The 13,809-nt window shown below is 40.6% G+C and overlaps 1 protein-coding gene across 1 annotated transcript in view; it reads right to left on the minus strand.

The window, feature by feature from the left end:
• Positions 1-744: 744 nt before the first annotated feature.
• Positions 745-13,809, minus strand: part of CEP192 (centrosomal protein 192kDa) — a gene marked incomplete at its 3' end in the record, with an annotated part of 35,803 nt that continues 22,738 nt past the window's right edge. The window contains exons 18-31 of the mRNA XM_010137286.1: positions 13,237-13,385; positions 11,274-11,504; positions 10,217-10,342; positions 9,420-9,563; positions 9,168-9,231; positions 8,361-8,500; positions 8,144-8,236; positions 7,380-7,495; positions 6,005-6,181; positions 3,984-4,074; positions 3,297-3,473; positions 2,514-2,774; positions 2,183-2,301; positions 745-854 (exon numbers count right to left, since the gene is read on the minus strand). Coding sequence (XP_010135588.1) covers positions 745-854; positions 2,183-2,301; positions 2,514-2,774; positions 3,297-3,473; positions 3,984-4,074; positions 6,005-6,181; positions 7,380-7,495; positions 8,144-8,236; positions 8,361-8,500; positions 9,168-9,231; positions 9,420-9,563; positions 10,217-10,342; positions 11,274-11,504; positions 13,237-13,385 — 1,998 coding nt within the window. The remainder of the gene's footprint in view (positions 855-2,182; positions 2,302-2,513; positions 2,775-3,296; positions 3,474-3,983; positions 4,075-6,004; positions 6,182-7,379; positions 7,496-8,143; positions 8,237-8,360; positions 8,501-9,167; positions 9,232-9,419; positions 9,564-10,216; positions 10,343-11,273; positions 11,505-13,236; positions 13,386-13,809) is intronic.

Consider the following 13,809-nt stretch of genomic DNA (forward strand, 5'->3'; position numbering starts at 1 on the left):
TTAGATGTTGCCAGGGGGGAAGAAACAAAAGCAAAACACCTTACTTTCACCTAAAGGAAAAAAATCTTACAGAAAAGAAAAAAACCTATTTCTTAATTCTAGGTACTGCTATTAGTTCCTGTAATGTGAATGACAAGAATATGTAACAAAAAAGAAACCTGTGGATATTACAAGTCAGCGTACACTAATCTGTGTAAAATAAGATTTAACTATTCACACTGGTCATCACTGGGTGACCAGAAGGTAAGGAAGGGCTCGGTAAGAATAACCTAGTTTATTTTTTAAGAGCCACTCTTCCAGCACCCCTCCTCGAAGGCCTGTTTGCAGCATTACACAAGTCTATCTCCTCAGGGATTTTATAACAGCCTTCACCTCAAATTTCTTGATTGGTGCCTGCAGAGTTGTTTTTCTCTCATACTCTCACTCCTCTCTTCTGGCTGCTGTTGCGCAGCAACTTTTCCCCCTTCTTAAATCACTCAGAGGTGCTACCACCATCACTGATGGGCTTGGCCTTGGCCAGCAACGACAGGTCCATCTTGGACACAGGTGGCACTGGCTCCATTAGACACGGGGGAAGCCTTTAGCAGCTTCTCACAGAAGTCACCCCGCTACCAAAACCTCACCAAGACATCCATCCAAATCGAGAATTTTGCTTCTGCAACCAGCAGAAAAGAAATAGCGCAAAACTAACCAGGTTCAGGCCTAAAGGCACATTTTTACACACAAAAAGAGTCATAGGCTTACCTTCTGTCACAAGATGTTCCCCTTGAAATTCTTCGTCAAATACAACATTTCTCAATAAGCTGTTTTCTGGGATTATGTGTTTTTCTACTTCAGGTTTATACATCATAGATCTGTTAAAGCAACAAGAGTCAGTTTATTACACCAAGTATTGAGAGCAATAATTTGAAAAGATTGATGTCCAGCATAATTTTAACTTTCCATTTCTCAAACCTAGGAGTGTTCATTTAAAACTGAAATCTTTTCATAACCTTAAAATGGTTAATGAAATACCAGTTCTATTGCTGCACAGTAAAGGAGCCACTGAAATAACGGCTACATATGCCTGTCTTTCCAAGATCCTTGCTCTCTGCTGTCAGTCACACCCACTTAGATTTCTGATTAGCGCGTCAGGCATCTGAGTGTTTTTTCAACCACCACAGGAAGCAGGAGAATGCTATTCTGGTCACGAGTGAAAGCCTTTTGAGGGGAAAAACTGCCTATTCAATGGCAGAGTGGCAGCAGGTGCCAGCCAGCAACAGGAACACGGAGCCAAGGAGTGTGTCTGCCAACAGGACAGAAAAGACTGGGAGGCATCGGGATATAAATAGTCCTGGGAAAAATGGGAAGCTACAGGTCAGTAAGAGGAAACTTGGCACTCAGAGAAGACCAGAGCTCTGGAGGTGGAAAGAATACCTCAGCACTACTAACTCACAGCTCTAAGCTGCTGACTACATATATTTTTGGAGTAAAGAACTTGAGCCACGAGTTGGCAGAGTGGGCAGATTACTCACTTCATGTTCCTGCCCCTGAGCCCCAAGCCACGTTCTTGTTCCAGTACACAGCTACAGAACAGGATTCGACTGACTTACAGCACTCAGTCACTTCAAGAAGTAATCAAAAGAAACTTCAGAGAAGCTCCCACCGAGAAAAAGCTAAGTAGACCACCATGTTCAAGAACCGTGTCAGCTGACTAATAAGATCAGCAGCAAATAATTCCACTCATGTACCAATGTCCAGAGTCTGAATAAAGTTTCCAACAGTACCTACATAGGTGCCTCAAGCTTCTCAATAAGGTTCACACTGATCAGCAGATCAAAGCTTTTCCCCAAGTATTTTTGCCCTTTGAGAAGGATTCGATAACACTGAGCATTGCCTCAGATAAGAGTTTGTACAAAAATCAGGGACAAATATCTTAGAAAATCAGTTTATCTTTGATATTTTAGATCAGGAATGTCACAAAAGCAGCTATCCTGTGAGTTTTCAAAGCCACACGGTTAAATTTGGCTGGTTTATACTTTATTTGGATAACAATGGGATGCCTCAGGCAATCCCATTGCAAAGCAATCGTGAAATTCTGCTGTCCGGAGGTTTCACACTGAACAATGATCACCACCACCTTTGTGCTCTGCCTATTCGGAACAGTTTGCATTATTACCACACACAGCAGAGCACATCTTACCTGCGATACTGCTGCCGAGAAACTTCATCTCCACAAAAAAAATATACTGTTGATACCAGCGTGCTTGTTTCTTGGAAGTTCTTTTCCTTTTCCATTGGATTCCATGTTATAGTAATCACCTGATAAAATGAATAAACAACACACTCAGGAAAAAAATCTTATCGTTAACATTTGGAATACGAGTCAGGAAATTACTGCAATGCAAACGAAACAGGATTTAACACGTGTTAGTTAAGATTTTAATAAAGAACTAGTCAGACATATCCTCATTGATCACATTGATTTTCATTTAAATTAACAGAACTTGCTCAGAATCAGGTATTACACTTACTTCACGCATTCCTTCTCTCAGGACGAACTTCTCTGGAGATACCGTCATTACCTGCGGGTCCATAATGGTTTTTGTCCGTGTGTTTGCAAAGCACCGTGCTTTAACATAGGCGGCCCGAGAACCGGTATTTCTGATGTGGAAGGAAGCTTTCCTTAACCTCGCAGGCCTTAACCCATCCAGCGTTACCATGTAACTATCTGACAGCTTTTTAACGTTTTCTAAAGTTATGTTGCTCGTTCCTCCATAGCCAGATAATGGAATCTGGGGTGTTAAGAAAAAAACCACAAAAAAAAGTACTTCAAATGAAAGAAAGATTCTTACTAAAAATTCTGTAAAACTGTGGTAAACTGTATTAAGAGTTACAGAAAGATAAGTGAAAATACTTAAAACGTGAACTGAAAAGACTTTGCAAGAAATAAAACCCCTAAGTTTAATCTTCAGTAGAACTTGGAACAGGTTAAATAATTCAAGGCCTACCTATAAAACCAGGCGAGTTCTGATTTTTTTGACAGTTCTATTGCTAAAATCTGGGGCTACTTTTAACGTAGTATGTAAAAATCTTTCTTCCTCCTTCACCGGAGGAAGAAGTGCCTGCCAAACCGAGGCTGATGTTCAAACCGCACGACGCGGAGCCCACACGATCTTTAACAAGCATACAGATGCATGTAGTGCATACGGTGAAAAGTTTCAGCTTTTCGACAGAAACAGCCCTTCAGTGCTAGAATTAAATTAACTATGAAAAATGCATGTTTAGAGGTACTGGAAGTTTGGATGGACTCTTACGGTAAACTTGATTCCTGGCTGCGATCGAATCCCCAGCTGTTTGATTTCCAGCTTTGCGAAGAAGCAAGTCACTCCAGTAGGTGTGAACACCAGGTATATGTTAGTATCCTCTTTGGGGCGGATTTTGAGTTCCCAGGTACTCGTTAGGCGTTCTTCTGCTCCAAAGATACTCTGCAGCTATAAAAGACAGAGATATCAGAACTGAGTGACTACAACAGGAAAAAACCCGACACACAGCGGTAAGACTTCCTTCAAAAATTCAACTTCCTCAAAAATCTGGATGAGCTCAGCTGACAAGGGGATACATTTCGAGTTACAACGCTCAACGCCTGAGCCAAGATCAAGATACTTCAATATTCCCACGGTGAGCCTCTCAGTTTAGACCACTGAATTTTTTGCCTTCGATCCACAACAAAAGGCTGAGCTTAACCAGCACTAGATTAACTCTAAGACTTTAGATATCAAATCTGAACACCTGAGCAAAATAAAGGAAAATAAAGCTCTCCCTAAGGTGTGGCTGAAGCTCTCTTACTGTGTCCATCTTGGCAGTCTCGGAGCAAATGCTCACGCAGCCTGCTAGTCACCGAGGTTTAGAAAGGAACAACACTGCAGGACAAAGACTCTTCTAGGATAAACATACCCCAATAATTGTCATAAACACCGACGAGAAACTTTCACAACAGTTACCTGAAAGCAGTCTTGGTCCGGGCCTCTTATCAACAGTCTTAAATGCTGCATCACAGAGGGAGAGTCATTTCTTAGAGTTAACTTCTGCTGGCTGGAAAATATGAAGTTTAATTATGTTTTACAGCAAATGTAAAATTAACTCCGTATCTTTTTTCACAGAGACCGGACAGTTAATTTTAAAGTCATTTCATGAAAAAACCCACCCCTTGAAACAACAGTATATGTTAGTTATTTCTGTATTCTCAAACTTACAGACCTTACAGTATTATATGCCATTACACATCAATCAATTGTACAGCAAAACAACTCCAGAAATATAAATACAGCTTTCTTGAAGGTCAACTATTATACTTAACTGCCTGAATTTTTGAAGCAAGAAGCAGCTGTGTACGTCAAAACAAAAAGTCCTTAAAAAAAAAACAAAACCAAAAAACCAGCACCAGGTTGACCAAAAAGATTTTTTTCCTCTCTATGAGAAAAAAAGAAAAAGTTATTTTTTCTCTATCCTGGCAGTGACAAGGCTGCTGGTACTCAGATCCTGCCTCGACAGCCGAAGGAAACCTCTCCAACAAGAAGGGCGAGTACCTTTGTCGTCGTAACAAGTCAAAAAACAATCACAGAAGGACGTGACAAGCCCTAAAACTGGTGAAAACAAAGGAAGAGGAAAGATCATGCAGCTAGAAACAGAGGAGGATGGAAAGAGAGCAAAGCCCTTCCCTGATTTTCAGTGGCAGATGTGGTTTTGTATTCTGTGGGAACAAAAACTTTAAAAATAATTTCAGCGTCCTAAAGCCAGTCATGCATCAAAACATTTTGCAGGAGGAATGGAAAATAGAGTTATCAACATAAAGGGAAGAGAAAGTAATTCCCAAACACCAAAAAAGCCAAAACTGGTACATGAGACATACACTATCTTAACAAAACAGGAAAGGAGCAATACAGCTATATCAGAAATGGCTCTTGGCCACAAACGTGGATCACTGTTAAACAGGGAACGTTATTAGATGCCTCAGAAAGTTCAACATCAAAACAGCGGGGGATTAGTCCCTGAAGTAATACTTAGTAGAAGTCCGGAGATCTGCAAACCTTGCAGTGTTTACACACAAAAGAGGCAAAGTATATCTAGACCATTATGAACAGTCTCATTAGATCATGGAATATCGAAGCTGTAAACTTGAAACTAAAGACATTCAGAAGAGAGGACAAAGTTTGGGACAAGAGGAAACGGCCTCAAGTTGCGCCAGGGGAGGTTGAGGTTGGCCCTGAGGAACAATTTCTTCCCCGTTGGGGTTGCGCAGGCGTGTCCCAGGCTGCCCAGGGCAGTGGTGGAGTCCCCATCCCTGGAGGGGTTTCCCAGCCCTTGTGTCGAGGTGGTGCTGAGGGACAGGGGGCAGTGGGGACCTGGCAGTGCTGGGGGAACGGGGGGACTCAAGGAGCTTAAAGATCCCTTCCAACCAATTCCCACAATGTTATGATTCTAAGAACTAGTCTGAAGGACAAAGTAATCACAACTAGGGATGCAATGGATTCTCCACCACTCCAAGTTTTAACATTGGAACTCATTCAAATAAAGTCATTAAGGGATGTCCAACAGCCTGTGCTATTCGAATGGTGATTCTTCTAGTCTTAATGGAAGAACTGAAGTAGAACAAGCAGAGAGGTTTATTTCTAGCAAGACATTAGGTCTCAAAAGAACCAATAGAATTTTTCCATCAGCTTACTTGGAAAATACATTCCACTACATTTCTGTTTAAACAACACATTAATCTTACAGGATCAAGTATTACTCTAATGATAACTAAGGAGTCCTGAAGAACACACACAGCTCCAACAAGATCACAGTTTGTTTCCAAACATTTATTGAAAAACAGTTAATATACAGCTGCTCTCACTTGACCCAAGCCAGCTTGGTTTATCACTTGTGGATTATTAACGTGACTAGAAAGTTTTACTTCAAATAAGTGCAACATGAAGTACTTAAGATGGTATTTCATATGGACAGCTGCCCGACTTATACTCACACGGATGCTCCAAGTGTCACTCCTCCCCAGGCAACGAACTGCTTGTTGGAGAGAATGGGTGGGATGTCTGAGCAGCCAGCAGCTGTAGACACAGGTCTGCGCTCCTCAGACTCCACCTCACCTTTTATCACCACTTCATACTGAGGCCCAGATGGCAGCACAAGGATTTTCAAAGAACTTAGAAAATAAACACATAAATTTAAATTCCACCACAGAACAAGATTAGCTGAAGTGTAATTGAAAAAAAAATTATAGCTAGGTCTTTTTAAACTACCTTAAGGGGAAAATATATATACTTTATGACAAAGGCCAGCTTCAGGCACAGTAAAATTAAAATACTTTAAGCTGTAAATACACATGCTACACACATCTTAAGCAATCTTCTGAAGTATTTCAGAGACTACAGCTAGGCAATTTTTTTTTTTTTGCCAATGCTAACTTCTCATTATTTTGACAGACTGATTTTGGAGAGAAGCAAAGTCTGGCTGTCTCTATATGGAATAATGCCTGTTTCACAAGTGTGAGATACCCAGAAGCAACAAAATTAAACTCTGGGTCCTGTTAACAACATTAGCGTTCTAAACCTAAGATTTTTCCTCATATTGTTTCCTGGGATTGCTGTGAGGAAGAACACAGAGCCCACAGACAGGGAACGAGCCACCTACAGCTCAGCTGGTTTTTCACGGTACAGTCTCTACCCTACAGGACACCAGCACAGTGCAGGTGATTTCAGACAGAGCAGAGAAACAGGGGCAGGAGAGCATCAGGAGCACAGGTTCAAAGAACGAAGCGGGAAGAAATGGCCTAATACTGAACAGGAAAGCTGGACCTAACCAGCAAAGAAAACAGAGAAGAAACTAGACACACACACGAGAAATAGAATAGGAACCAGAAAAAGAAAGTGCTGCCTAATTGAGGGGGACAGAAGCCAACAGAGAAATTAACCAAAAGGCTAAAGTATGTAGGGAAGGAAGGGGAGATTGGAAGTATCTAACAGGAAATGAGAGAAAAAACAACCAGGAAAAAACAAACAAAACAGGAAAAAAAAACCCTTGAAAAAAGGCATAGGGCAGGAGGGAAATCAAGCGTTTAAAGAATGGGCAGAAGCATTTGCTATAGCACAGACTCACTTAAAGGCAGGACTGAAACTCAAGAACTTCCACTCTAGCTGTCCCCGAATTCCTGTGCTGCCTGCTGACAGAGCCCCGCAGCCCAGCAGAGTGAGGAAGAGGGAAGCGACTGAAGGGGCTGCTGAAGAAAAGCACTTTAAAGCTCTGCTTTACCTTAGAAACACCTACCACATTCGATTTGTTCGTGATCTTAAGGTCAAAAGTAGCTCTGTTTAACACAGGCACCATAAAATCAGTTACGTTACCTTTCTGTAGCCTTTAGTTTCTTTGGAAGAAACAGGACAGTCACTTCTTGTTCTTCTCCAGGACAAAGGAAAAGATCCTCAGGTTCGACAGCGAAGCAGCTGTCCTGATCTGAGGTCTGAAAGCGAGCACGGGGAAAAGGGAAGGTTAGTTACTTGCACTAAGGGAGTCAACATCTCTACAACACGTAATACTAGATGCTGCACGCACAACCAGGTTGTCTCAACTATCACTGGTCTGAACAGTGGTACCAACCAGTATCAGTTAGTACCCAGTATCATCCTGGTAACGTGGCATTTGTGATACCAGTCATGCATATAATCTCCATGGCCTCTGCTCCAAGAAACGATGGGCTCACAACCCTCCATTATTTTTTTGTTCAGTCTAAAATGGGACTGACTGCTTGTGTTGACTTTGAAACACTAGTTTCAAATGTTTCTGGTTACCTCTCAGGCTGGGACCACATTTCCCATGCGTTCAAAAAAATTAAGAGAATCATGCATCTGAAAAGAACTCGCTTCATACCTGGGTTGGCAAGAGGCCCGTGCAAAACCAATGCAGCTTTCTTAGAAAATGAAGATGTTTCCCATATGCTTTTTCCAACAACATGATCTAATCTCTCTACTATGTTTCACCCTCTTCACATGAACCTGTAAACCTTTTGTCAAACCGCACAGCTGAGCTGGGATCCCAAGACTCAGCTCTAGTTTCAGGACAACACTAACGTCACAGAACTCATCATTTCAAGAGGCAGAAGCCAGCCTACCTTAACTTTCAGATGAACACCAATGTTTCCAGCATTCTTCAACGGCAGCTGCTGTTTGGCTGTCGAACCCACACTAGTAGACAGATATATTGTCTGGAAAAAGTGAAGAAGAGCATATGTGTGTATACATACATATATAGTACAACCAGACATTACAAAAAAGTAGGCCAGGAGAGGCAAACTATTATTGAAATCCACTTTGTAAATACATGCAAACCTGTAAGTCCTTCGGAGCATGTATCCTGGCTGTTCCAGCCCTTGCTCGGAGAGGAATACTTTTTATCACACTGCTAGGTCCTGGGCTATCCACCTCCACGTCGACTCTTGCCAAGAATTCATCCGCTGGACCCAAGGAATCTAGGAACAATTCAGTGAGTTACAAAAACAAGCAAGCCTGCTAGCAGCAAAGGCCATTCCCGTGGACACGCGACTCACTTCAGCTCCTGTCCGATGACAACATAATAAATAATGTTGTGGTGATACTAACAGAGGCTACCGTATCGCCCTGGCATAAAAAAAGAAATTTTTATTCCTTTAAATAAAGTCTCGCAGGATCTTAATCAAGAGTTTCATCTTTCTGTCAAACATGGCTGAAATTGTCCTTAAAGCAAACAAAGACCATCTTAACCTACTAGCCAAATTAGGTGATATATGTACTATTTAGGAAGCCAGAAAAACTCAGAGGTTTCTTCAAATTTCTGATTGATTTTGCAACCAATGCAGTATTTTGAGTGATGATTCAATTCCCTCAGCAAAAGGAGTAAAGCAAATCCCACCCTTCTTGTGGCAGATAACCACTTTGCACAGTTTGATACTGATGCATAAATACCCCGTTCACATCTGAAAGATTCAGTATTCTGCCTCCTTCAGTTACTACAACTGAAGGCAATAGCCAAAACAGTAGATATGCAAACCAAAAAGAAACGTTTGATTGCAAGGTTGCAGCCTGTTCCTGCAATTCTAACACACGCATACAGTAAAAGTCAAATTTGTTGCAGTTGAAATGAAAATCGAATTGCTATACCTGAACAAGAAATTTGTTTCTTAGGTGCATGGAACAGAACCCAAACTGTTAAAGCTTCAGGATCCTGGAAAAGAAATTGCGAGAGAATTACTGAAGAGAACAAAAAAACCCAACTACACCACAGCTTACTGCTCAAATACCCAAAAACCACTACCTCAGGTAAACCATTATAAAACCATTAACGCAGATATTCAGAACAGTCATTTCAGACAGCAAGTAACAGGAAAAACCAGCCAACTACAAGCTACTCACTTGCCCATCATAGCTTGCATGTATCACATGATTTACAACTGATGGAGCTGCAATCTGAGAGACTGCATCCATTTGGAGTGATTGTTCGTTAGGAGGATTAACCGGTTCCTTAGAAAACGTGAAGCAACGCCAAGCCACTGCATTCTGTCAGAAAAAGAAGGTATTAGAAGTATTAAATCTCCTGCTGTCACTAACAGTAATGCTGACAAAGCTGAGAATTGCAAGGTAAGTTTTGAATGATCTAAGTAATTTAAAAAACAATTAAAGATTAGCCTGCAGCTTCAGCTGCTCTGTGATAGTCCAGCAAACCCTCTAAAACCAGTCAGAAACCCTTCCACAGTAAAAAGAGACAAGCTGGAACTGGTTAGTTTAAACCTTCAAGAAGTTCAGCTGTTCAAGACCAAACCTCACTAGTCTCCAAGACGACCTGATCCATCTTAAGATAAGGCCAGTCCTTTCTTGTCCCCCAGCACAACGAAACAAGACCAGTTCTTCTCACAGCCAGGCTGGCCAAATCCCCGAAATCCGCATTGCCACGGAGAGGAGGATACTGTAACCTACCATACAGACTATTATTGCCTCGTGGGAGACAGGCACCACCCCTGTTCCAGAAACATCTTTGTTGGTACCATTAGAGCAGAAAAAAAAATTCACTTCCTAACCAAAGACTTCTTGGGAATCCTGCATCTAGTGTCCAGGGTACATTTCCTGATGACGTATCACATAAGGCATTTTGGTATTAAAACTGAGCATCACAAGGAGTTAGCTTTCACACACAGGACATTTACTGTACTTACTGCATTGATAATAAGTCTAATTGGCACAAACGCGTGGGTTTTGTTGATAAGTTTTAGTGGAAGAGCCTTCCAACTGCCAGAAGTCAAGTCACCAAAATCCAGAGAATCTCTTTCTCCTGTTTCCACCTGGTTTTAAGGCAAAACAAAACTTACAAGAAAGGAAAACCTCCAAAAAACAGTATCCTACAAAAGCACCAGGAAAGTAGAGATGTTATTCACCCACTCCACCCTCTTAATGCTGTACTCACATACGAGGTTCCCTTTGATATCCAAAGGGGTTTTATCCAATATCTCCCAGATATTTTCCCTCAATCAATTAAGTCAATCTCAGTGCAGTACTTATCCACCAAAACCCAGTACACCACCACATTACTTTGGCTAATTTAAAATAAAAATAATTTAAACTATGATTATTGCTAGCAAGATACGTCAGGTTTAGATAGTTAAAGAGTCACTTTAGCAAGGTAAAAGTTAAAGAAATAACTAAGGAGGAGTTAATTTTTTGTTAGCAGAGAAATACTCAAGTCTCACAATCTGCAGGAAAAATACAGCTTTCACTTGATACTTTTTCCAATTTCAGGAATATAACAAGACATGCAGAGACACACCATGGGGTTTCATTTGAATTTAAATATGAAGCAAGTTTGAATAAACTATACTATGAAGAACATGGAAAGTGATGGATTTGGACAAACCACGTGTTAAAAATATGCATTAAAAATTAAATTAAAATTTGTGGAACAAGCATTAAAAATTATATCCGTACATGGGTATTCAACTAGAATATCATCACTGTAAAACATATACATAGCCCGAAGCAAGTTAACATTTTACCTTAAAATGGAAAAAAAAATTGTTAGCTGGGTTAATGACTGAAAATTTTATTGTTCTCAGTGATGTCACAGACTACTATGCAATTTGTTTGAGCACCTCCAAAAGTACCATCAAGTCCATTCCTCTGAGGAATGACCTGGCATTTCTATTCTTTTCCCGTGTCATTAAACTATCCATAAAATTACAGCAACAACCACCCAACACACAAGAAGCAGCTACTTACTTCTAAATGGGGATTTTCAGCGACTGCTGTCAGAACGACCCGACTTGCCAAAGCTTCTGCCTGAACGATTGTCTCGGCATCGGCAGAAACTGGCCACGACGAAACATTGAGAATACACTGAAAGATCCCCGAGTGACAGGGTAAAAAAAGTATTTTCACATCACTGGTAGAATAGGGTCCTACGATGGTTTTGTTCTTGAAAACCAGACACTGGTATTTCACAGGATCTTTCTGAAAAACAAAATCTCTGTCATTTTCAACAGGCCTCTTGCCAGGGGACAGCTTCTTTCAAGATACCACGTTTTTCTGACACCACTGCTCAGCACAGGCATTTTGTATATGTTTTTGCTCAATATTAATTATTGTATCTTCATAGTCACATCCCACTTCCACCCCACTCAACTGTAGGCATTTTCTTTTCATTTAAATAGAAAAGTCAGCCTGAAAATTGCTGGCATTTCTTTCCATCATCTACTGAAAAATTAACACTGTGATTATAGTATTTATTACAGTTGAAAATTGATTCGTAAGTAAAACTCTGGTTTTTGAAGAAGAATAGCAGCAAAATAAATATAGCAAACTATTTGGTGCTTTCTGCCATCAAAGATGGGAGGAAGAGGTATGGTGGAAGGGTAATGGAAAGTCAGTAAATTCTAACGCAGATGCCTTCACGTTTCTGTTGTGAACTTACTCATAACCTTCAAGCAGGAGAGACAGACTGCAAGTCACACTGAGTGTATGTCTGAGTTAACTTGACTGAAAAAATGGTTTTAAACTATATTGTGCAGTAAATATATTAAATGTATATATTCACTCATGGAAACAACTGTAAACAGGACTGTGAAGTGATTTCATGACAAAAGTCACCTCCTGGTACAACAGAAACTCAGGCATGAAGAGCTGTGTAAAATCCCCATGGCACTGAGTGACTAGAAAAGCACGTAAAATTCTTAACTCATATACACAAACACAGAATTGTGGTTTGGTGGTTTTTAAAGAGAAGTCATTCCAAGAAAACAAGAGAAAAACGAGAAGTCTCCTGGAAAGACGTGTGCTACATCTGGTGGAAAAACAAACCTTAAGGAGGGATATGATCAGGATTTGTAAGCAGCAATATATAAAGTGAATCATTGTCCATTATTTCTCAGAAACAAGGACCATCAAACAATAGGAACCAGATTTAAAAAAGGAAAAAAGCAGCAGTGCATAGAATCCACAACTGAACTGAACTGTGAACAACATGACACAATTTCAAGATATTAACTGAAGAGCAGTCCACCAAAAACCAGTAAGAACAGGAAAACATTGAAAGTTCCCAAGCACCAAACTGCCAGAAGCTCAGAGTATCCCATGCTTATTCTGTTATATTCTTCTCTACTAAGAGCGCTCATCAGTAAAGGAAATTAAATTACACTGAGGGACCTTTAACTCATTCTCATCTTCTTGAGATCTACCTCTGGTACTATTACTATGATGAAAGCAGATAGAATTTAACAAAATTAAAATTCAAGATGCCCCATCTGTGACCTATAACCCACAGAACAACCCATCCAGCTTGAATCCCGCTCCCAATATTTCTCATTCTCTGTCACTCAAGATCCCCTGATTTCAAGAAAAACGGGAGCAAACTGCACAACACATTTTAGCAGCATGGATGCTTTCTTTCCTAGGGCTGACTTTTCTTGCGTACAAAGGTGGGAATGAACAAGCAGTAAACCTCAAACCTACCACTCTTCATGCACACAAGACGAGTCTACAAACCAGTCCCACCACATGACATTCCCCTCTATGCCTACTTGGAGTAGGTCAGGAAGCTTGGCTGAAAGATCATAGCACTGCTTTTGTGCATATAAACTATAAAATAGGGAAAATTACACAACTGTACGGAGAGCTCCCACGTTCCATATGACATCTGGTAAGACTACAGCATTATCCCTACAGCTTTATTAACAAAATCTCTTACCTTTTCCCCATTAACTGAAACACTGAGTATTCCAATGCTGACCTGCAACCACCGCTCGGTTGGATTAAAGATGCTAAGAACTGCCTGGGATGCAATTCCCACACAACAGGCATTAGGGAACTTCAATTCCTCTGGTACTTTCACATGGCCTTTGGAAGAAAATGTGTTCCTGTTAGTTCCAAGTACCCAGAAGCAAATAACCACTCAGGCTGCCACTGTGACAAGTTTATAAACTCATTTGACAAATGCTTATGGCAAGGAAACATTTGACTCCTACGGTTTTCCCAAGAATGTTTTTCACAAGCTTGATACTTGGAGTTTCAATCAACTATTTCTAGTTTGCAACTTACTTGGAGTTCCAGTGTCACGAACAAAATACTTCGGGAAATAGCACAACCCACGCAGACACTAACCCCAAAGCACATATATACACCTTGCACAAAGTACTCTGTGTTCACAACTTAATCAGTACCAGCCCAACTCAGAAAATGCAAGCATCAGTATCACAGTATCTTCAGAACATTTACACTGTCCAATAACTAAAACCTTTTTTACCAGAGTATAACTGTTACC

The sequence above is a fragment of the Buceros rhinoceros genome, unplaced genomic scaffold, assembly GCF_000710305.1.
Source record: "Buceros rhinoceros silvestris isolate BGI_N320 unplaced genomic scaffold, ASM71030v1 scaffold27655, whole genome shotgun sequence".
Taxonomy (NCBI): domain Eukaryota; kingdom Metazoa; phylum Chordata; class Aves; order Bucerotiformes; family Bucerotidae; genus Buceros; species Buceros rhinoceros.